Raw genomic sequence first — 21,526 nt, 5'->3', positions numbered from 1 at the left:
AAACGTTTCCATAAGATGTATTTCAGACATTGTACATATGTATCATATAATCATATATGTCACAAATCTCCTCAAAGTATTTATCTGAGGTATACACTTATAGAAAAGAGTGGAAAGAAAAAACCAAGCAAAAGGAAAGAACTATGTACAGGTAGGGAGTGATCTTTTTTTTACAACAAATTCATTGATTTGTGAGAATAAAATCAGGCCTATGGGGCATTATGTAGTTAAACCATTTTTCCCAGTATGAATCAAATTGTTCCAGCTTATGATTAACAGATGCTGTTATCTTCTCCATTTTGTAAATGTCCATTGTAATTTCCATCCATGTATTTAAAGTTGGGCTCTCCTGTGATAACCATTTCCTAGTAAGAGTCTTTTTACCAGCCACCAACAGTATATTCATTAAATATTTATCTCTTTTCAACCATTCTTGAGGTATATATCCAAAATATATGGTCTTACTCTCTAAGGGTATTTCACATTTAAAGATGTCTTGGAGGGCATTGTGTATCCCGCTCCAATAGTCTTTGATAACAGGCCAGTCCCAAAAAATATGATAATGATTTGCATTTTGATTTCCACAATTTCTCCAGCAAACAGGGAGTTTACTATCATAATGGGATTTCTGAGAGGTTGTAATAAAATATCTTATCAAGTTTTTCCATCTAAACTCCCTCCATTTCTGTGAATTGGTACTCTTCCATTGATATCTCCATATTGTTGTCCATTCTTCGTCAGATATAATTATCCCTCCTTCCTTCTCCAATTTTGTTTTAATGTATGAAGTCGAATGTGTTTTAAGATTTGACAACCCCTTATACATTCTTGAAATAGTTCTACTACTGTTATCTGAATTATATGCTTTTCTAAATGGCTCTATCAAGCATGTCCCATTGACTTTATTCCAGGGGTTCCAAGGACCTCTCGGTTAATGGTAGGAGTCCATGGCATAAACAAGGTTAGGAACACCCCCCCCCCCCCACCCTGCTTTATTCACTTGTAAGCTTCTTCCCCATTGCCACTCCAGGCCAGGCTGTTTTTGATTAAGTTAATTTATTTGCTGCCCCACTCCCAGTGTCTGTGGTTCTTTGGCTAATCACCTTAAATCCCTTCCTGCACCCACTCTATCTTCTCCCACTGGGCTCCCTACCCCTCCCACCTGCCTTGCCCACCTCCCTTATTTGGTTCTAAGCTTCACCTTCCTCTACTACCATCTGCAGCCATTTGCCACCTCCACCCATCACTTTCCAGCTACTGTAATTATTACCCCTGCCATTTGCCGTTTACCCCCTCATCTGGATCCACCCATCACTTGCCAGTTTTTGTCTCACACCCTTCCCCTTCTATCAGAGTCATAGATCAGTACAGCACAGATACAGACCCTTCACCCTCCTCTTCCTTTCCAGTCCTGATGAAGCGTCTCGGCCTGAAACGTCGACTGTACTCATTTCCACAGATGCTGGCTGGCCTGCTGAGTTCCTCCAGCGTTCTGTGTGTGTCACTTCAGCCCATCTAGTCCATGCCAAATGGTTGTTCTGCCTGGTCCCATGAGCGTGCACCTGGTCCATAGCCCTCCATACCCTCCCATCCACGTACCTATCCAAACCCGCGTTCACCACTTCCTCTGGCAGCTCGTTCCACACTCTCTCCACCCTCTGAAGAAGTTCCCCCTCAGGTTCCCATTAAACATTTCACCTTTCACATTTAACCCATGACCCCTAGTTCTGGTCTCACCCACCCTCAGTGGAAAAAGCCTGCTTGCATTTACCCTGTTTGTACCACTCATAATTTTGTATACCTCCATCAAATCTCCCCTCACTCTCCTACGCTCCAGGGAATAAAGTCCTAATCTAGAGTTACACAAAGTGCTGGGTTTGCGTTTCGGCAGATCAGGCAGCATCAATAGAAAGGGATAAACAGTCGCTTGTGCCTGGTTTATTAAATGTTACAAAAGCAAAGAAAAAGAAGCATCAAGGGAAACAAAGTAAAACGAGCAGATTAAAAGTAACACGAGTGATGCTGGAAATAAATAAAAACACAAAATGCTGGCAGAACTCAGCAGGCCAGAAAGCATTTATGGGAGGAGGTAGTGATGACGTTTCGGGCCGAAACCCTTCATCAGGAGATTAAAAGTAGTTGTCTTTTCATACCAGACTGGAGATAACAAATTCCAGTGATAACAATTAACTAATTAACTATGAAGATTCATGTGATGTGACAAAAATACAGAAGCAACTGCAGCATGAGTACTGGAAAACTCTCTGAACAATTACATCTGTGTGTGTGATGGCATAAAATTACAAGCAAGCATGGGAGAGTTAAGCTACAAGAAAACTACACCCCAATCCAGTATACTCCACTTTCAGGGTGCCATGGTAACGTAGCAGTTTGCACAACGCTCTTTCAGTCAGGGTTTTGGAGTTCGGCGTTCGATACTGGTGCCCTCTGTGAGGAGTTTGTACGTTCTCCCCGTGACTGCGTGGGTTTCCTCCGGGTGTTCTGGTTTCCTCCCACATTTCAAAGACGCACCGGTTAGTAAGTCTATTGGTCATTGTAAATTGTCCTGCGGTTAGGCTGGGGTTAAATGGGTGGGTTGCTAAGTGACGTGGCTCACTGGGCTGGAAAGGCCTGTTCTGCACTCTATCTCCACGTAAATAACTTCCAAGGAATGATGGATGTGTATCTCCAGGTCCCATCCTGGAGTTTTATTTTGTCTTTTATTTCTGTCTATTGATGGCCTTTCTGTAACTGCAGATAAAGGAAGCAGCGGGCCACCTGAAGATCTTCTCCATGACGAACAGCCTGTCGTCCTTGCACAATGGGAGTGAGAGCGACCTGACTGAACAGCCTGCTTCTCTCCAGGAGGCGGTGCCCCTGGCCCCATACAAGGACCAGAGGAAGGTTATTAAAGCGCTACTGAAGTGGGTGCAGAGGGCAACAGCAAAGTAAGTTTCTTCCCTCCATCCCCGCTGCCCGTCTTCCATCTTTATCCTCTGCTGGTCTAGACGAGACCCTGGCTGCTCTTCCATTCCCTCAGGAGGGTTTGGAGAGGGTGCAGAAGATGTTGCCTGGATTAGAGAGTATGAGCTATTAACAGGTTTTAGCTACAGAGAAGTGTGAGCTGATGTGTTTAGGAAGGTAGGACTTCTACAGTGAATGGGAGTATAATGGAACAGAGAGATGGAGGAGTGCAAGTACATGGGTGTTACAGACAGACAGGTGAAGAAGGCATTGAGCACGCCGCCCTTCTTTAATCAGATCATCACTGAGTCCTAGCGTCGATTCTGAAGGTCAGTCGGAAGTCGGCGGAAGCCTGGGTCTGTGAGTCCGCTGGGGAATTCTGCAAATCCATGCGTTTACCGGAGGCCGAAGATTTTCTGTTCTGGGATTGAAGGAGTGTGGATGGGAAGGAAGAAAGGGACTTGTCTTGTTGTTCGTGCTTTGTTGCTTGCTCTGCTCAGCATAGCCTGAGTGATGCTGTGTTGGTGCCAGAATGTGTGGTGACTTGCGGACTGCCCCCAGCACACCCTTGTGTTGGTTGTGAACACAAACGGCACATTTCACTGCGTGCTTCAATGTACGTGTGATAAATAAATTAATCTGGGTCATTGAGTAAGGAGTTGGGATGTTATATTGCAGTTTTATAAGTCATTCGTACTTGGAGAACTGTCTGCAGTTTTGGTCACCTGTTACAAGAAAGACACTGGTAAACTGGAAGAAGTGCAGAAAAGATTACGAGGATGTTGCCAGGACTCAAGGCCTGAGATATAGGGAGAAGTTGTCCAGGCTAGATCTTTATTCCTTGGAACGTAGGAGAATGACGGAGTTACTTTATAGAAGGATTTAAAGTAAGAGAGGCCAAGATAATTGGATGGCAACCATTTTTTCCCCAGGATAGGGGAGTCCAAAACTAAAGAGAGCAGGTTTCAGGTGAGCTTAAGGTTTGAAAAAGTCTTGAGGGGCAACCTTATCCGCACAGAGGATGGTGTATATATAGAACGAACTGCCAGAGGAAGTGGTTGAGGCATGTACAATAATATCGTTTCAGTACTTGGACAGGTACATGGAGGGGAAGGGATTGGAGATATATGGGCTGAACGCAGGGCCTGCAGTCACGCAGTACCGCCCTGTGACACTACGACCATGAGTAGTACAAGAGGTTGAACAAACGTGGGTTGTTTCTCTGGAGGGTCGGAGGCTGAAGAGGGACATCGTATAAAATTCTGAGAGGAATAGACAGTCAGAATCTTTTCTCCAAGGGTAGAAATATCAAAGATTAGAGGACCTGAGTTGAAAGTGAGAGGGGGAAGGTTTGAAGGAGATATGCAGGGCAAGTTTTTTGACGTAGAGAATGGTGGATGCCTGCAACAGGCTGTCGGGGTGGTGGTGGAAATGGATATAATAGAGGTATTTATGAAACTGTTAGACGAATGCATCTGCAGGTTTAGGATGTATATGGATCGTGTACAGGCAGAAGAAATTAGTTTAATTCAGCCTTGTGTTCAGAGCAGATATTGTGGACTGAAGAGCCTGTTTTAGTGCTGTACTCTTCAATGTTCTATATGCTTTGTGTCACAACCACGGATTTGGCTGCACGGCAGATACGGCAACTGCACTTGTGAATATGCACGTGTCAGCTAATTATTATTTCATCGTGGTGCTTGTCAAGACTTGAGATAAGCAGAGCGATGTTTTGCTGCCTGCTTGCATTCGGCCTTGCCTGAGAAATTGGATTGTTCGAGTCAACTGACTCTGAAGACTAGCAGTATTAGTTTTATATTTAGTTATTCCTTTCAGCTGCAGCGTTGGCTTCAGTTTCTATTTGAAAGTTTTAGTTAACGGCCCTGTTTGGCCTAGCATTTATTGCTTTCTTTTCCCTCTAACTCTGTTCACGTTAAAGTCTGTGAAAGATCGACCTGCTTCAGTGTCTCTCGCTCCGCACTTAGGCCGTATCCAAACATAGTGACACGTAGTGTTGTTCATCTTGCAATGTGCAGGTTAATATAGATCAGCACAATAACGTGGCCAAAGGTTCTGTCCCTGCACTACACTGTTCTATGTTCTATAGTAGCATAAGGCCAGTACAGCAGTGTAGCATTTAGTACAGTGCTCTTCAGTGCCAGCAACCCAGGTTCAATTCCCACCACTGTCAGTGAGGAGTTTGTGCACCCCCACCTCACTTTGTGGGTTTTCTCCAGATGTTCTGGTGTCCTCCCCCATTCCAAAGATGTATGGGTTAGGATTAGTAAGTTTTTGAGCATGTGACGTTGGTGCCGGAGTGTGGTGTCACTTGCAGGTTGCCCACAGGCCATCCTTAAACTGTGTTGGCTATTGACGCAATTGATGCTTTTCACTGTATGTAAAGATGTTCGAATGTATATGTGACAAATAAAGCTAATGTATATTCTAATCCATATAATATAGAAATGATATTAAATAATTTCCAAATTAAATTACTTGGGCTGTTCTTTATCATCCTTTTTTTGATCATGTCTGCATTCAGTTATCTTTTCTTGCTACCTCAATGTATGCTGCGTGTAGATATGGCGTGGCCGTCCAGGACTTTGGGAGCAGTTGGCGGAGTGGAATCGCCTTTCTGGCTCTCATCAAGGCCGTCAAGCCCAGCCTGGTGGACATGGCGAAGGCGATGGAGAGACCAAGCCGGGTAAACCTTGAAGACGCTTTCAAGATAGCAGAAGACAGTCTTGAGATCCCACCGCTCCTCGAGCCAGAAGGTGGGTCCAAATTTCTCTTCACAATCTTGTGTCTTTGTTTTTGTGTTTGGATGGAAGGATTGTCTGCAAAATGGAGATTAGTTTTACACCAGCAGAGTGAAGTTCCCTCAACACAGTCCCATCACGTACTCCTGGGGTCAGACACAGAGTGAAGCTCCTTCAGCGCAGTCTCATCTCACACTCCCCGTTTGGTTTCTTTGAAAGAAGTTAGGCAACTGCACTAAAACCACAGTCCAGTTAAAAAAAAATGTTGGAAAGGCAATAAAAAATATCTTGACCTTTTTCCACAGTCCAAGATGGTATTCAAACAGTTCTTTCTGCAACCAAAAGTCTTGATATAATTTTTTGACCCTTGGCTTAAGCGCAAAGTCATCTTGTTCTTCCTCCAGCCTTCCTGTTAACAAGTGTTCAGGAATGGATTTATTAGCCAGTCTGGAATTTGGATCGAGAGAAGATCCTGAAATCTCTCTGACACGTCCTTACGCTGCTCACCCAGGTGGGCACAGTATACTTGAGGATCATCACCTGGCATTCTTTCTTTCTCTTCCAACTCAGAGAGGCTTAGAAATGGGAAAAGGTCGCAACAGCCAATGTTGAACTTAAATAGGGTTAACTTGAACAGAAACCTAGAGAGGGCTGATTTGACTTTGATAAAAGTCACATCATTTCCTTGCAATTGAAGATTAATTTCATTAAATTTATTGAATAATTCAGACATATAAGCACTGACATGTCTAATATTCTTGAGTTAATTACTGAATGAAGCATTTGAGCATTCAAAGAATTTTATCACAGTTTCAAAAGGCTTCATAACAGCTTCTCAGGAAGTTTCCTTTCAGAGTCGTCTGACTTCTGTGTGCAATGGCAAGCAACTGTTCATCATCTCAATAGCCGAGAATTGAGCCCAGCGTTTAATTGCCCATCCCTAGTTGCCCTTGAGAAGGTGGTGGTGAGCTGCCCTCTTGAACAGCGGCAAACCTTGAGGTGAGGGTACACCCACAGTGCTGGTAGGGAAGGAGATCCATGGTTTTGATCCAGCAATGGTGAAGCCTGTTTGCATTTACCCTATCTATATTCTGTAAAACTCTGGTTAGACCACACGTGGAGCATTGTGTTTAGTTCTGGTCACCTCCATATAGGAAGGATGTGGGTGTTTTAGGGTGCAGAGAGGATTTTCCAGGACACTGACTGGATTAGGGAGCACATCTTATGAGGATAGGTTGAGCAAGGGGTTTTTCTCTTTGAAGCAAAGGAGGATGAAAGGTGATTTGATTGAAGTGTACATGATGATAGGAGGCATAGATGGAGGGGCTATCCACAGTGCAGCAATAGCTAATACCAGAGGACGTGCATTTAAGGTGAGTGGAGAAAGGTTTCACGGAGATATCAGAGTTAGTTGATTTTTACACAGAGTGGTGGGTGCCTTTTCTTTACACTGTTGGGGGGGTGGTAGGTGATCCGGAAAGGTAAGTGACTATGGGAGTGGGATGAAGTAAAAACACTAGGAGGTGACAGGTGGAAAGGGCAAAGGGCTGGAGAAGAAGGAATCTGATACCATGGAAGAAAGGGCAGGAGGAGGGGCACCAGAAGCAGTGATGGGCAGGTGAGAAGAAGAGAAGTAAGAGAACAGACAAAGGAAAAAGTTTGTGTGACAATAACATGCTAATAATAAACTAATTCCATCTCCAATTCCATTGAGTTGAGTAACTGGCAAAGACTTGACAGGAATATAATCTGGGAAATGCAAGTTATTTACTCTCTTGGGAAAGTAGAGACGCAGAATTTAGTTATATATGAGACTACAGAACAGTAACTGGGTTTATTATTGTCAAATGTACCGAAGTGCAGTGAAAAACTTGTCTTGCTTACTGTCCATACCGATCATTTCATTACAACGGTGTGTTGAGACAGTACAAGGGAAAGCAATAACAGAATGCAGAATAAAGTGTTACAATTACAGAGAGCACAGTGCAGGTAGACAATAAAGTTCACGGACCATTACGGGGTAGGTAATGAGGTCGACAGGCCACCTGTCGTACTAGGGAATCATTCATTAGTTTTTTAACAGTGAGGTAGATGTTGTCCTTGAGCCGGATGGGAGAGGGGTGAAGAGAGAATGTCTGGGGTGGGTGGGGTCTTCAATTATGCTGCCTACTTTACTGAGGCAGCAGAAAACGTAGACAAAGTCCTCTTCAGTGATGTGCTGAGCTGTGTCCACAACTCTCTGCAGTTTCCTGTGGTCAGGACAGAGCAATTGCCGTAACAAGCTGTGCTGCATCCAGACAGGATGCTTTCTATGAATCATCGATAATATTAAGGGACAAGCCAAATTTTCTGTGCCTCCTGAGAAAGTAGAAACACTGGTGACCTTGACCATAGTGTCTATGTGGTTGGAATAGGGCAGGCTATCGGTGTTTGTTGTTCACTCCCAGGAAGTTGACACTCTCAGCCCTTTCCACCTCAACATCATTGATGCAAGTGTTCGGGAAGACAAGTGATTGGATTTGTTTAAATCAGAGGTTGATAGGTTCTTGGTTAGTAGGAGCCATTAGAAGAATTGGGCTGAGAAAGAAAATAAAGCAGCCAGGTTTAAGTGATGGATCAGGCTCGATGGAATGACTGGCTAATTTCTGTTCCTATGTCTTGTGTTTCCTTTGATCTTCAGATGTGGATGTTGAACGTCCTGAAGAACAGTCCATCGCGACCTATGTCTCACAGTTTCTGGAACATTTCCCTTATGTGGACGAGGTAGGAGATTTGTGTCTCAGCATCTGGCAAACTCTGCCATCAACAGTGAGCTGTCTTGAGTTGCTCTCCCCACCAGTGTCCGTGAGTCAGATGAGTTTGAACAACATGATTGAACCGAGAAGACAGAAAACTTAGTCAGGAAAATTAATAATGTAGAAGCACTGTTAACAGGCTTGGAATTGGAATTGGTTTATTATTGTCATGTACCGTGATACAGTGAAACACTTGTCTTGCATACTGTTTATAGAGATAGGATCATTACACAGTGCACTGAGGTAGAAGGAGGTAAAACAATAACAATGATGATAAAGATTAGCTTTATTTGTCACATCAACATCGAAACAGTGAAATGTGCCCTTTGCATCAAATAAAGCTGATCTTTAATCTATATAATATTTTAATTAAAGTGTTCAGGTTATTCTTTGTTATCCTTCTTTTGACTATCTTCATTCTGTTATTCTTTCTGCTCGTATTTGTGATCAGCAGGATCTGTGTGGATGACACACAAACACGAGCTTTTCACGATATCTCAGTACATGTGACAATGATAAACCGATATCCATACCCTTTCCAGGAGGATAGTCACAGTACAGAAACGGGCCTTTTGGGTCAACAAGTCTACACTATCAGCCACCCATTTATACCAATTGTACATTGACCCCATTTTTCACTCTCCCCACACTCTCAGAACTCTCCACAGATCCCATCACTCACCCACACACCAGGGGCAATTCACAGCTGCAAATCAACCCTCCGACCTACATGTCTTTGGAATGTGGGAGGAAACAGGAGCAGGTGGAGGAAACCCTACTGAGTCACAGAGTGAGCATGCAAACTCCACACCGACAGTACCTGAGGTCAAGATTGAACCTGGCTCCATGGTGCTGTGCCCATGTGCCATCCATTCTGTCAAATAAATGACCTCTGTGCCTGGTGTTACTAAGGGTACTGGGAGATCCACCTGAGAAGATTGAGACCAACTATCACTCACTAATTAATTAGACTTCATTTTCCAATAATAAAGCCTTCTTTCAACGAGGTCCTGAAGAGCAGAGTGAAGAACGTTGCCAGGACTCGAGGACGTTGAGTCATAGGGAGTGGTTTTGTTTGATTTAGAGATGCAGCACAGTAACAGGCCCTTCCAGCGCTATAAGCCCATGCTGTCCAATTACATCCATGTGACCGATAAACCCGTACATCTGTGGAATGTGGGAGAAAACTGGAGCACACGGAGGAAACCTAAGTGGTCATGGGATGTTTGTACAAACTCCGTACAGACAGCGGCAGGAATTGAACCCAGGATGCTGGTGCTGTGATTGAATTACGCTAACCTTTGCTTTGGCAGGCTAGGACTTTATCCCTTGGAATGTAGGAGACTGAGGGGTGATCTTATCGTGGTATATAAAATCATGAGGGACATTGATAGGGTCAATGCACAGTCTTTTTCTCAGGGAAAGGGAATGCAGAACTAGAGGGCATAGGTTTTAGGCAAGACGAGAGAGATTTTATACACACCACCTACTTTTCCACGCTTGGTCAGTATGTATATGGAATGAGATACCAGATGAAGAAGTTAAGGTGGGTAGTGTAACAACACTTAAAAGGCATGTGGACAGGTACATGGACAGCAAAGGTTTAGAGCAGGATTTCCAACCTGGGGACCACTGACCCCTTACTTAATGGTATTGGTCCATGGCATAAAAAAGGTTGGGAATCCCTGGTTTACAGGGACATGGCCCAAATGCAAGTGAGTGGGACTGGCTTAGGAGGGCATCTTGATTGCAATGAACCAATGGACTGAAGGTTTTTGTGCCGTTTGGGTCTCTGCCTCTGTAACTAACAATCCATCACTGTGAGCTTTTAAAAGATTAGGGGATGTGTGTCTGGTTAATACATCTAATTATTTTGTTTTCTTGACAGAAAAATTTGGCAGAAGATGCCTCTGAATTACCATTGGAAAACTCTCACTTCAGCCCTGAAGTTATGCCTTCAAATTTAGGAGTGCAATATTCAAGTAAGAGCCAGGAAGAAGAACTGGACAGTGTTCTAAACAACGGATCCTATGCTTCAGCAAACCCTACGGAAACTGTGCACACCTGGCAAAGAGAGGAGATGGTCGATGATCTACCCTTACCTGATGAAGTTGATCACATCCTTGATAACGAGAATAGAGGCTCTGAGAGAGAAGCATCTCCTACATCCATTCCTAATGCCAAAAACTCAACTCTGTATCCAGATAACGGACCACCATCATCAGATTTGCACAGCCCATCCTTGCAGCATTCCCCCGATTCTACTGAGACTGTAGAGGAGATATACGTAGTGCTGCATCCAATGAGGAGAAAGTCTTCAACTGGAGAGAAAATATTGTTTCTGGGGGAGGAGCCAACGTCCCCAGTCTCCCATGACAGCGGTTCACCGGTCTCAGCCAATGACGTTTTCACAGTTGTACCCAATGTTGAAGCCTCTGCATCATCTGTAAAGTGGGCAGATGATGCCTCCTCGGAAACCTCCTTACAAAAAGTGGACATCGTGGACTCTGACAATTCCAGTAACTCTCAACCTCATTCTTTATGTCCTGTCGACCTCCAAGCGGAGGCCAGCACTCCTGCCTGGAACCGTACCGTTTCAGAGTCGGGTACGCAGACAGATGAGAAGCCATCTGCTCAGCAGAATGAGCAGTCCTCCATGGGGATTGGCTCAATCCTCCAGGGTGACGAGAAAGTGTCAGTGATACCACTCAATCTTGTTTATTACCCTCATTATGACGTACCTGTGTCTGAAGTACTTGAAGCTTTCTCAGTAACCGGTACTTCACAGAAGGATTTTATTCCCAGGATTCAGACTGACAAAGAACTGTCACCACTTACTGACGAAGCCTATCAGTCTTGTTCTGAGTTCAGCGGCACATTCTCCCTGCAGGAACTCAGTCCAACCTCATCTGATTATGCGCTGTGCTCCCCTGACACTGATCAAGTGGACGCTTTGAGTCACTCTAGTCTTTCAGAAACCAGAGAGGTTGTTCAGCCATCGTCTTCCTTGCAAGGGACCGAGACGGCTGAGTTTGTGCCGGAGGCGAAGACTGGTATTCCCAGTGAACTCGCTGTGGTGTGTCAGGATGAGCTGTCAGGTCAGCCAACACTACACCATCCTGATGCACCTTGGGAAGGAAAGTCCTCAGGACCAAATAATGGAGATCTTCAAGTATCTGAGGGAGAACCTCATGAGGATGAAGAAGAAAGGCATGAAGGTTCAGAGGTAATGCTTCTTCATTAAGTAAATTGTCCTGTTTGCAACAACGGTTATATGTCATATATTTATTGTCATATGCTCAAGTGTAATGAAACATGTACTTGCAGCAGCATGACACACACAAAGCAGCATTCACGTGAAAAACACAATTTAGGCATAAATTATACATGGCGTAGTTATGGAAGAATGCCATTAGAGCAAAAAAAATGTCCATTTTAGTGCAAAGTGATGATTGTGTTACTGTAGTGATTAGGGTTGCACCGGCTGGTTCAAGAATCAAATGGTTGAATGGAAGTAGTTGTTCCTGGACCTGGTGGTGTGGACCTTCAGGCTTCTGTACCTCCTGCCCAATGTTGTGAAGAGAGGCTGGCACGGCCCATGTGGTGGATGTTGCCTTCTGGAGGAAGCACCTCTTGTAGTTACTCCTGAGATGGTGGATAGGGATGTGCCCATGATGCTTTGTCAATCCAAGTCGAGTGTATTGTCATGTGCGCAGAGATACAGCACTAAAATAGGCCCTTCGGCCCACACGTTCATGCTAAGCATCAACCACCCTCTCACCTAAACAATCAGTTTAGTTTACAGCAGCCACTTAGCCTACTGGGCCACGTGTCACTGAGGTGAATGTCAGAGGAAATCGGACACGGTCACAGGGACATTGTGCACTCAGACAGTGCCCGAGGTCGGGATTGAACCTGAGCTGCTGGAGCTGTGAGGCAGCGACTCTACCCACTGTGCCACGGTGCTGCCAGTGTTGTGGGGGCAGAAACTGCTGATAAGTATTGAAAGATACTTTCCTAAGAAATGGAAATTGAGCTTGAAATTTCTAAAACAAAGAATAATTTCTATTTTTCAAGTTTAATTAAAAATATCAGAAGGCTTGTAAAATCTTTGATTATTTTACAATAGCAACTCAGCGGGTATCCCAACACTTGGATGCAGTCATAAGGAAGGCACATCAACTGCTCTACTCTTTCTTGGATTTGGTATAGAGTCACACAGCCCAGAACCAGGTGCTTTTGCCCAGCTGTTCATACCCACCAAGATGCCCATCCAAGTCCCATTTGACAGAGTTTGGCCCACAACCTTTTAAACCAGTCTAATCCATGCACCTGTTCAACTGTCCTTTAAAAGTTGTTCTTGTACTTGCCTCAACCACTATGGCAGCCCATTCCACAATTATACTACCACTTGGGTTTTTAAAAATTTCCCTTCAAGTTTCTCTTAACTCTCTCCCCTCTCACCGTAAACCTATGCCCTCCAATGATTGAGTTCCCAAACACTGGGAATAAGACTGACTGCATTCACACTATGTTCCTCATGATATTAAACACCTCTGTAAGACCACCTCTCAGAATCCTACGCTCTGAGGGATAAAGTCCTAGTCGGTCCAGTCTCTTCTTGTAACTCTGCCTCTCAAAAGCATCTTTCCATCTCGGGCAACTGAAGAAGTTCAGCACGGGCCCTGAGATCCTCAAGACCTTCTACAGGGGCACCATTGAGAGCATCCTGACTGACTGTATCACCACCTGGTACAGGAACTGCACCAACCTGACCTGATCACTGGGCACTGCAGAGAGTGGTATGGACAGCCCAGCGCACCTGTGGACATGAACGTCCATCCATTGAGGACATTTATGGCAACACGTGCATGAAGAATGCCTGGAAGATCCTCAGGGACACAGGCCACTCTGACCATAAACTATTTCAGCTGTTTCTGTCTGACAAATGCTACTACAGCATTAAAGCCAGGACCAACAGGCTACAGGACAGCTTCTTTCTACAAGCCATTAGGCTTTTAAATTCACGTGTCTGTACATTGTAACAGAGTCATACAGACAGACAGACATACTTTATTGATCCCGAGGGAAATTGGGTTTTGTTACAGCCGCACCAACCAGGAATAGTGTAGAAATATAGCAATATAAAACCATAAATAATTAAATAATAATAAGTTAATCATGCCAAGTGGAAATAAGTCCAGGACCAGCCTATTGGCTCAGGGTGTCTGACACTCTGAGGGAGGAGTTGTAAAGTTTGATGGCCACAGGCAGGAATGACTTCCTATGACGCTCAGTGTTGCATCTCGGTGGAATGAGTCTCTGGCTGAATGTACTCCTGTGCCTAACAGGTACATTATGGAGTGGATGGGAGTCATTGTCCAAGATGGCATGGAACTTGGACAGCATCCTCCTTTCAGACACCAGATTTTTACTCCCCCACATTGTCGGATGGATTTAAGATTTTAAAAAAAAATTTAATTCCAACATTTTGTGTGTGTTACTCGCGACATCAAGTTCAGTGATAATAAATCTAATTCTGATTCTGAATATTTTAGGAGGTTGGAGCCCAGCAATGGGACCTGCAGACAAATCCAAGGGACAGGGCAGAGGAGATTGAAGAAGAAGAGGAGGGCTCGGGCAGTGAGACAGAGCTGGTGGCCATCGCCAGCTCACAGCAACTGGCAGAACCACAGAGCACCGAGCTTTCAAGGTGAACATCCATGACTTTTATCTGTCACGTCCGGCCCATGCTTCTTGGCCTCTCCCTCCTCCTCCCTCTGCAGCTGATCTGTCATTTTTCTTTGGTACTGCAACTCGATAACCTGAACTAAAGGAACAAAAACTCTTCAGGAGACGTAGGTCACTGCAGACACAGGAATCTGGAACAACGAACAGTCTGCTGGACAAAGTCATCCCTGATGCAGAGTTTTGACAATTTCTTCACCCACCCCACTCCCCCCTCACAGCTGCTGAGTCCTTCAGCAGATTACTTGTTACTGGAGGGACTGAGCGAATGAGGCAGCATCTGTGGGCTTGGGGGGGGGCAATGGATGGTCAACATTTTGAGTTGAGACCTCCTTTTGGGCTGAAAGTTAGAAGCTGGTATAAGGAGGAAAGGGGTCCTCTCCTCCCTCTGGCTGAATTTCATTGCACCTGTGTATATGACAATAAGACCGTAAGAAATCAGAGTAGAACTGGGTCATTTGGCCCAGCAATTCTGCTCTGCCATGTCTGATTTATTGTCCTTCTCAACCCCGTTCTCCTGCCGTTATCCCACATCCTTTAACACCCTTACTAATCAAGAGCTTATCAACCTCCACTTTAAATATACTCAATGACTTGGCCTGCACAGCCATCTGTGGCAATGAATTCCACAGATTTATCACCCTCTGGCTAAAGAAATTCTTCCTCGTCTTTGAGCTCAAGGGACCTCCTTGTATTCTGAGGCTGTCCCCTCTGGTCCTAGACTCCCCCCATGATGGGAACCATCCTTTGCATATCCATTTTATCTAGGCTTTTCAATATTCAATAGACTACAATGAGATCCCAACTCATTCTTCTCAATTCCACCAAGCACGGGCCCGGAGCCATCAAACACTCCTATGTTATGATCAATGAGACCAAAAGGACAACTATTTTCTTGATTCAAAATAAGCCTGACTGATGTGTTTTCTTATCATATACTTTGTCTAAGTGTGCTTGTCAAATTATTTGGTTTGTGGCTTTTGTTTTACCAGCTCAACAGTTACAAGAACTGTTGAAGATGTGAGAGATGCAAACAGCTATGATCCTTATGGTCTGGATCAAGAATTGCCCCCAGAAGTGGTGGTGAGTGACGCAGACTGCAAGCTCGTGTATGTACACACCTACCTGCAGCACAATTACAGGCACGCAACATCAAATACACAACATGCATGAGAGAGAGATACCAAATTATACAAGAAAGAACACAAACAGGCAAAATGCATTGTCGTGCAAAGTGGTGGTAGTGTTGCTGTACTGACGTGGTGATTTGGGGTATGAAGGTTGCATTAAGAACCAAATTATTGATGAGTTTATTATTGTCACATGTACCGAGGTACAGCGAAAATCTTTGTTTTACATGCCATCCATCAGCCCAAATCATTGGAAGCTGAGTGGACATCGAGAGGATGTTCCCCGTAGTGGGCGAGTCTAGGAGGAGAATGCAGGAATAAAGCTGCAATGATGTCAGATTTCATTTTCATAGAAACCTAGCAGCACAATACAGGCCCTTCGGCCCACAATGCTGCGCCAAACGTACTTACTTTAGAAATTACCTTGGGTTTCTCTTAACCCTCTTTTTCTAAGCTCCATGTTCCTATCTAGGAGCCTCTTAAAAGACCCTATCGTATCCATCTCCACCACCGTTGCCGACAGCCCATTCCACACACTCACCACTCTCTGCATAAAATAAATAAATAAAAAACAAAAATTAATTAATAACTTACCCCTGACATCTCCTCTATATCTACTCCCCAACACCTTAAACCTGTGTCCTCTTGTGGCAACCATTTCAGCCCTGGGAAAAAGCCTCTGACTATCCACACGATTAATGCCTCTCATCATCTTATACACCTCTATCAGGTCATCTCTCATCGTCCACATCGTCAAAAGGCCAAGTTCATGTAAGGCATTCTCATAAGGCAATCCCAATCCAGACAACATCCTTGAAAATCTGTACCATTTCTATAATTTCTGCATCCTTCCTGTAGTGAGGTGACCAGAACTGAGCACAGTACTCCCAAGTGGGGTCTGACCAGTGTTCTATACAGCTGTAACATTACCTCTCGGCTCTTGAATTCAGTCCCACAGTTGATAAAGGCCAATGCACCATATGCCGCCTTAACCACACAGTCAACCTGCACAGCAGCTTTGAGTGCCCTATGGACTCGGACCCCAAGATCCCTCTGATCCTCCACACTGCCAAGAGTCTTACCATTAATACTATTTTCTGCCATCATATCTGACCTACCAAAATGAACCACTTCACACTTATCTGGGTTGAAATCCAACTGCCACTTCTCAGCCCAGTTTTGCATCCTATTGATGTCCTGCTGTAACCTCTGACAGCCCTCCACACTATCCACAACACACTATCCAACCTTTGTGTCATCAGCAAACTTACTAATCCATCCCTCCACTTCCTCATCCAGGTCATTTATAAAAATCATGAAGAGAAGGGGTCCCAGAACAGATCCCTGAGGCAACACCACTGGTCACCGACCTCCATGGAATATATGACCCATCTAACCACTCCTTGCTTTCTCTGAGCAAGCCAATTCTGGATCCACAAAGCAAGGTCTCCTTGGATCCCATGCCTCCTTATTTTCTCAATAAGCCTTGCAAATGCCTCAGAGTTTAGATTTGTTTATCACACGTACATTGAAACACGCAGTGAAAAGCATCGTAACGACCAGTATACCAGGGATGTGCTGGGGGAAGACCACACTTGTCGCCACACATTCTGGCACCAATGTAGCCACAAAGTTCAGCAGTACAACAACAAGCCAAAATGACATCAAACCAAACCACCCCACCAGAAACACACATAGGCTTCCAACACCAGGACAGGATGCCTCCAGGCCTCTAGTTCTTAATTCCACACTCCTTGACTCACAGACACCAGGCCTCCAACCTCCAGTCCCTGGACTCTCAGATTCAACCTTTGGGCCTTTGCCTCAAGACTCACTGACTTCAGTCTTCGACCTTCAGGCATGTGGTCAATGAATGATGGAGTAGATTCAGGGGGCTGAATGGCCTTCTGCTTTTAATACATAGTCCGTTTGTTCAAATGCTTCAAGTTTACACCCTCCAAACTAATCAGAGCCTCTTGCTTCCCTCTTACTAAGGATGAAGATCATTTAAATCTTTGGCAACAACACGCGAGTGAGCAAGATCAGATGAAGTCACTGCTGGAACCGGGAACACTTCTCCCTGATGAACACTCCTGTGACCTATTGATGACAGCGGCAGAACAGGACGAGCAGCACGAGGTAGTGCTTGTTTACACCCCACCTTCTCTTTATCACGTGCTGGGTACACCCTGACTTTGGAGCAAAGCAGGATGGGAGGCCACTTGGTAAAGGTGTACACGATTATGGGTGGCATAGATAGAGTGAACAGCCAGAGACTTTTTCCCAGGATGGAATTGGCCATTGTTTAAGGTGACTGGAGGAAAGTATGGGGCGGATGTCAGGGGTAGCTTTTTTTTTACATAGTGAGTGGTGGGTGCGTGGTGCGCACTGCCAGGTGTGGTGGTAGACGCAGAAAGGTTAGGGGCATTTAAGAGACTCTTAGATAGGCAGGTGGCTGATAGATAAATGGAGGATTATGAGCTGTGAGGGAGGGAAGGGTTAGGTTGATTGTGGAGTAGGTTTGTATAGGTTGGCAAAACATTGTGGGCTGAAGAGGCTGTGCTGTACGTGCAATGACATAAAACTGCTACAATTTAGAAAATAAATAATGCAAACAAGAAAGGAAATAATGAGGTAGTATTCAAAACTCTGATGGCAGAGGGGAAGAAAACGTTCCCGTCCTGTGAGGACTGTGCAAAGTTTAACTCCATTCAGAGCTTCCCGCGCCCGCAGCAATATCTGGACAATGTGATTAGAATTGGCGAGTAACGTCGAGCTATCTGAGTTCTGGGTTTACAACCGGTTCTGACAAAAAATAATCTAATCGGCTGCTCGTGACATTTAAATGCGTTGTGATAGAGGCAGTGTTGTAATCTTTTTCAAAAGTTCCAATAGATGGGTCCCTGGAGTCGAAAAGGATACAAGTTACAATGGGAAGTGAGGGTAGGAAGTGCCGTGCCTCAGGAGTAGTCCCAGAAAACTGGAGGGCGAAGATGCTATTCCTTTATTCAAGAAAAGTAATAGGGATAATTGTGGGAATTGTAGACCAATGTGCCGTACGTCATTGGTGGGCAAGCTGTTGGAAAGGATTGACTTTTTTGATGAAGGGAGAGCAGTGGATGTGGTGTATAAGGATTTTAGTAAGGCATTTGACAAGATTCCCTATAGTAAGCTCATTCAGAAAGTCAGGAGTCATGGGATCCAGGGAAACTTGGCTGCATGGATACAAAATTGGGATGCCCATAGAAGGCCGAGGGTGGTAGTCGATGGAGCAGATTCCGCCTGGAGGTCAGTGGCCAGTGGTGCTCCACAGGGACCCCTGCTCTTCAGTAAGTTACTTGGATGAGGAAGTGGAAGTGAGTTAGTAAGTTTGCAGATGACAAGAAAGTTGGTGGAGTTGTGGATAGTGTAGAAGGTTGTCATAGGTTACAAAGGACATTGACAAGATGCAGAACTGGGCTGAGAAATGACAGATGTATTGATTCAGATTTATTGATTATGTGTACATCGAAACATAATGAAATACGTTGTTTGTGTTAACAACTAATGCAACCTAGGGAGTGTCACCACACCATTCTGACATCAACATAGCATGTCCACAGTGATGGGCCAACTGGCCTAATTCTGCTCCTTTTTTATGGTTTATGGACTGAGTTGTTGGTGGAATCTAGTGATATGATTAGCTTGGTTCTTTAGGATGTTGTGGCAGCCATTTTATAAAGCAGGGGCACCCGATGGCCCTGCTAACTTCTAGTGGAGAACATTGAGCAAAAGTTACATTGGGTTTACTGGTTGTGAGCGGTGTTGATGAAATACAGGTTTTGCAAGTAGCATAAAAATGAGTTAATGATTTACTGTTGTCCCCTTTTATTTATTTTTTGAACAACAGATATCAAATTGTCAGCTGCGCTTGAACGAACCAAAAGCAACAGAGCAAACAAGCGTGGAAACAGGGTAAGAACAATGACTTCATATCTGTCTGTAACTATGGCTCTGTCCACCCACAGGATCGCTTGCCCGACGTACGTTATGGCAGCCATTCAAATATGAAATTAAGCTTTGGTCAAGTACACTCACGCTTTGTGTCGCTCCAGAGCAGCGTTGAGGATGCGTTTTGTTAAGCAGCCTTTATACACTGCCGCTTTACACTGACACGGCGCACTTCATACCTACACTGTCCACTGTGCTTTCACCTGCCCTCCTGCTATCTGGAAGAGTTCCTCTTGCCAAGAATCACGTTATCATTTCCTGTCAGTCACCTTATGTTCAGATACTCCTGCACTTTGTGTACACACAATCAGTCTATGTGTATAATCTAATCTTGTGTCTCCACGGGCACACTCAAGCAGTTATTTGTACATTGTGTTTTATAGGGTTGCTTTCATATTTATGATTATTATCTTTTTTTTAATGCTTATTGTGTTTTTTTTGTGTTGCCTTGGATCCGGAGTAAGTCATTTCATTCTCCTTTACGCTCGTGTACTGAAGAATGACATAAACAATCTGGAATGTGTAGATATGTGGGAGCTGGGGATGAAAGCATCTCAGAAATTGAAAGAGCATCTGTATTTCAGGATGGGGACAATAGACAGTAGGTGCAGGAATAGGCCATTCAGCCCTTCTAGCCAGCACCACCATTCACTGTGATCATGGCTGATCATACACAATCAGTACCCCGTTCCTGCCCTCTCCCCATATCTCTTGATCCCACTATCTATAAGAGCTCTATCTAACTCTCTCTTGAATGCATCCAGAGACTTGGCTTCCACTGCCTTCTGGGGCAGAGCATTCCACATATCCACCACTCTCTGGGTGCAAAAGTTTTTCCACATCTCTGTTCTAAATGGCCTACCCCTTATTCTTAAACTGTGGCCTCTAGTTCTGGACTCACCCATCAGCGGGAACATGCTTCCTGCCTCCAGTGTGTCCAATCCCTTAATAATCTTATATGTTTCAATCAGATCCCCTCTCATCCTTCTAAATTCCAGTGTATACAAGCCCAGTCGCTCCAATCTTTCAACATATGACAGTCCCGCCATTCCGGGAATTAACCTTGTGAACCTATGCTGCACTCCCTCAATAGCAAGAATGTCCTTCCTCAAATATGGAAACCAAAACTGCACACAGTACTCCAGGTGTGGTCTCACCAGGGCCCTGTACAGCTGCAGAAGGACCTCTTTACTCCTATACTCAATTCCTCTTGTTATAAAAGCCAGCATGCCATTAGCTTTCTTCACTGCCTGCTGTACCTGCATGCTTGCTTTCATTGACTGATGTACAAGAGCACCTAAATCTCGTTGTACTTCCCCTGGCATCCGAACTGAGGCTTGAACCCAGCAACATTAGGTGAAATATGATGGCAATAATCTGTGCTGACTTGAAATATTGCAGGTAGATTTACTAGCATGGGTGCAAGGTTTCTCTGAGGAGAGTAGATAATAACTTTGATTTTTACAATACATAAGCAGGCACTTCAGCCCAACTCCTCCGTGCTAACCAAGTTGCTTTACTGATCTGGTCTCATATGCTTGCTCTAGGCCTGTATCCCTCTAACCAGTCCTCGTCAGTTTACCTGTACAAATATCTTCTAAATGTTCCACACAGGTGCCACCCTGTTGGTGGGGTGGGGGGGTGGTTAGGGGGGAAGAAGTTGCCCATCAGATCTCTCTTAAATCTTTCCTCTCTCATTATAAGCCTACACCCTCTAATTTTTGGCTCCTCTGACTCAGGGAAAAGACTGATCATTCACCTATTCAATGTCCCTGATGAATTTAAATTGGTAGACTGCTTTATTATTGTTACGTGTAGCAGAGTACAGTGAAAACCATTGTTTTGCATGCCGTCCATGGAGGTAATTTCAACATATCAGTACGTTGAAGTATTACAAAGGAAAATGATCGCCGAATGCAGAATAAAGTGTTATAGTTACAGAGATGGTGCAGACAGACAAAGGTGTGGTGATATCATTCCAAAAAGGTTTTGGAAGTCAAAAATGAGGCATAAAACTTAGTGATAATAGCTGTTCTATTAAGTGTTACAAGAATAAAGAACTGTCAAAGGAAAGGGAGTCATGGTCATCTCATAGTCAGATGAGAGATAACATTCCAGTGATAACAACTAACGAATAAAA

At 44.4% G+C, this 21,526-nt stretch overlaps 1 protein-coding gene across 1 annotated transcript in view; it reads left to right on the top strand.

Moving 5' to 3' along the window:
* The window catches only part of LOC140724798 (uncharacterized), an 81,589-nt gene that overhangs the window by 52,136 nt on the left and 7,927 nt on the right, over positions 1 to 21,526 (top strand). Inside the window, exons 6-13 of the mRNA XM_073039422.1 lie at positions 2,758 to 2,948; positions 5,545 to 5,738; positions 8,404 to 8,486; positions 10,407 to 11,744; positions 14,077 to 14,231; positions 15,259 to 15,349; positions 17,392 to 17,535; positions 19,286 to 19,350. Coding sequence (XP_072895523.1) covers positions 2,758 to 2,948; positions 5,545 to 5,738; positions 8,404 to 8,486; positions 10,407 to 11,744; positions 14,077 to 14,231; positions 15,259 to 15,349; positions 17,392 to 17,535; positions 19,286 to 19,350 — 2,261 coding nt within the window. The remainder of the gene's footprint in view (positions 1 to 2,757; positions 2,949 to 5,544; positions 5,739 to 8,403; positions 8,487 to 10,406; positions 11,745 to 14,076; positions 14,232 to 15,258; positions 15,350 to 17,391; positions 17,536 to 19,285; positions 19,351 to 21,526) is intronic.

The sequence above is a fragment of the Hemitrygon akajei genome, chromosome 3 (assembly GCF_048418815.1).
Source record: "Hemitrygon akajei chromosome 3, sHemAka1.3, whole genome shotgun sequence".
Classification (NCBI taxonomy): domain Eukaryota; kingdom Metazoa; phylum Chordata; class Chondrichthyes; order Myliobatiformes; family Dasyatidae; genus Hemitrygon; species Hemitrygon akajei.
Note: the sequence above shows the minus strand (reverse complement) of the source record. Positions and strands in the feature narration are given on the sequence as shown.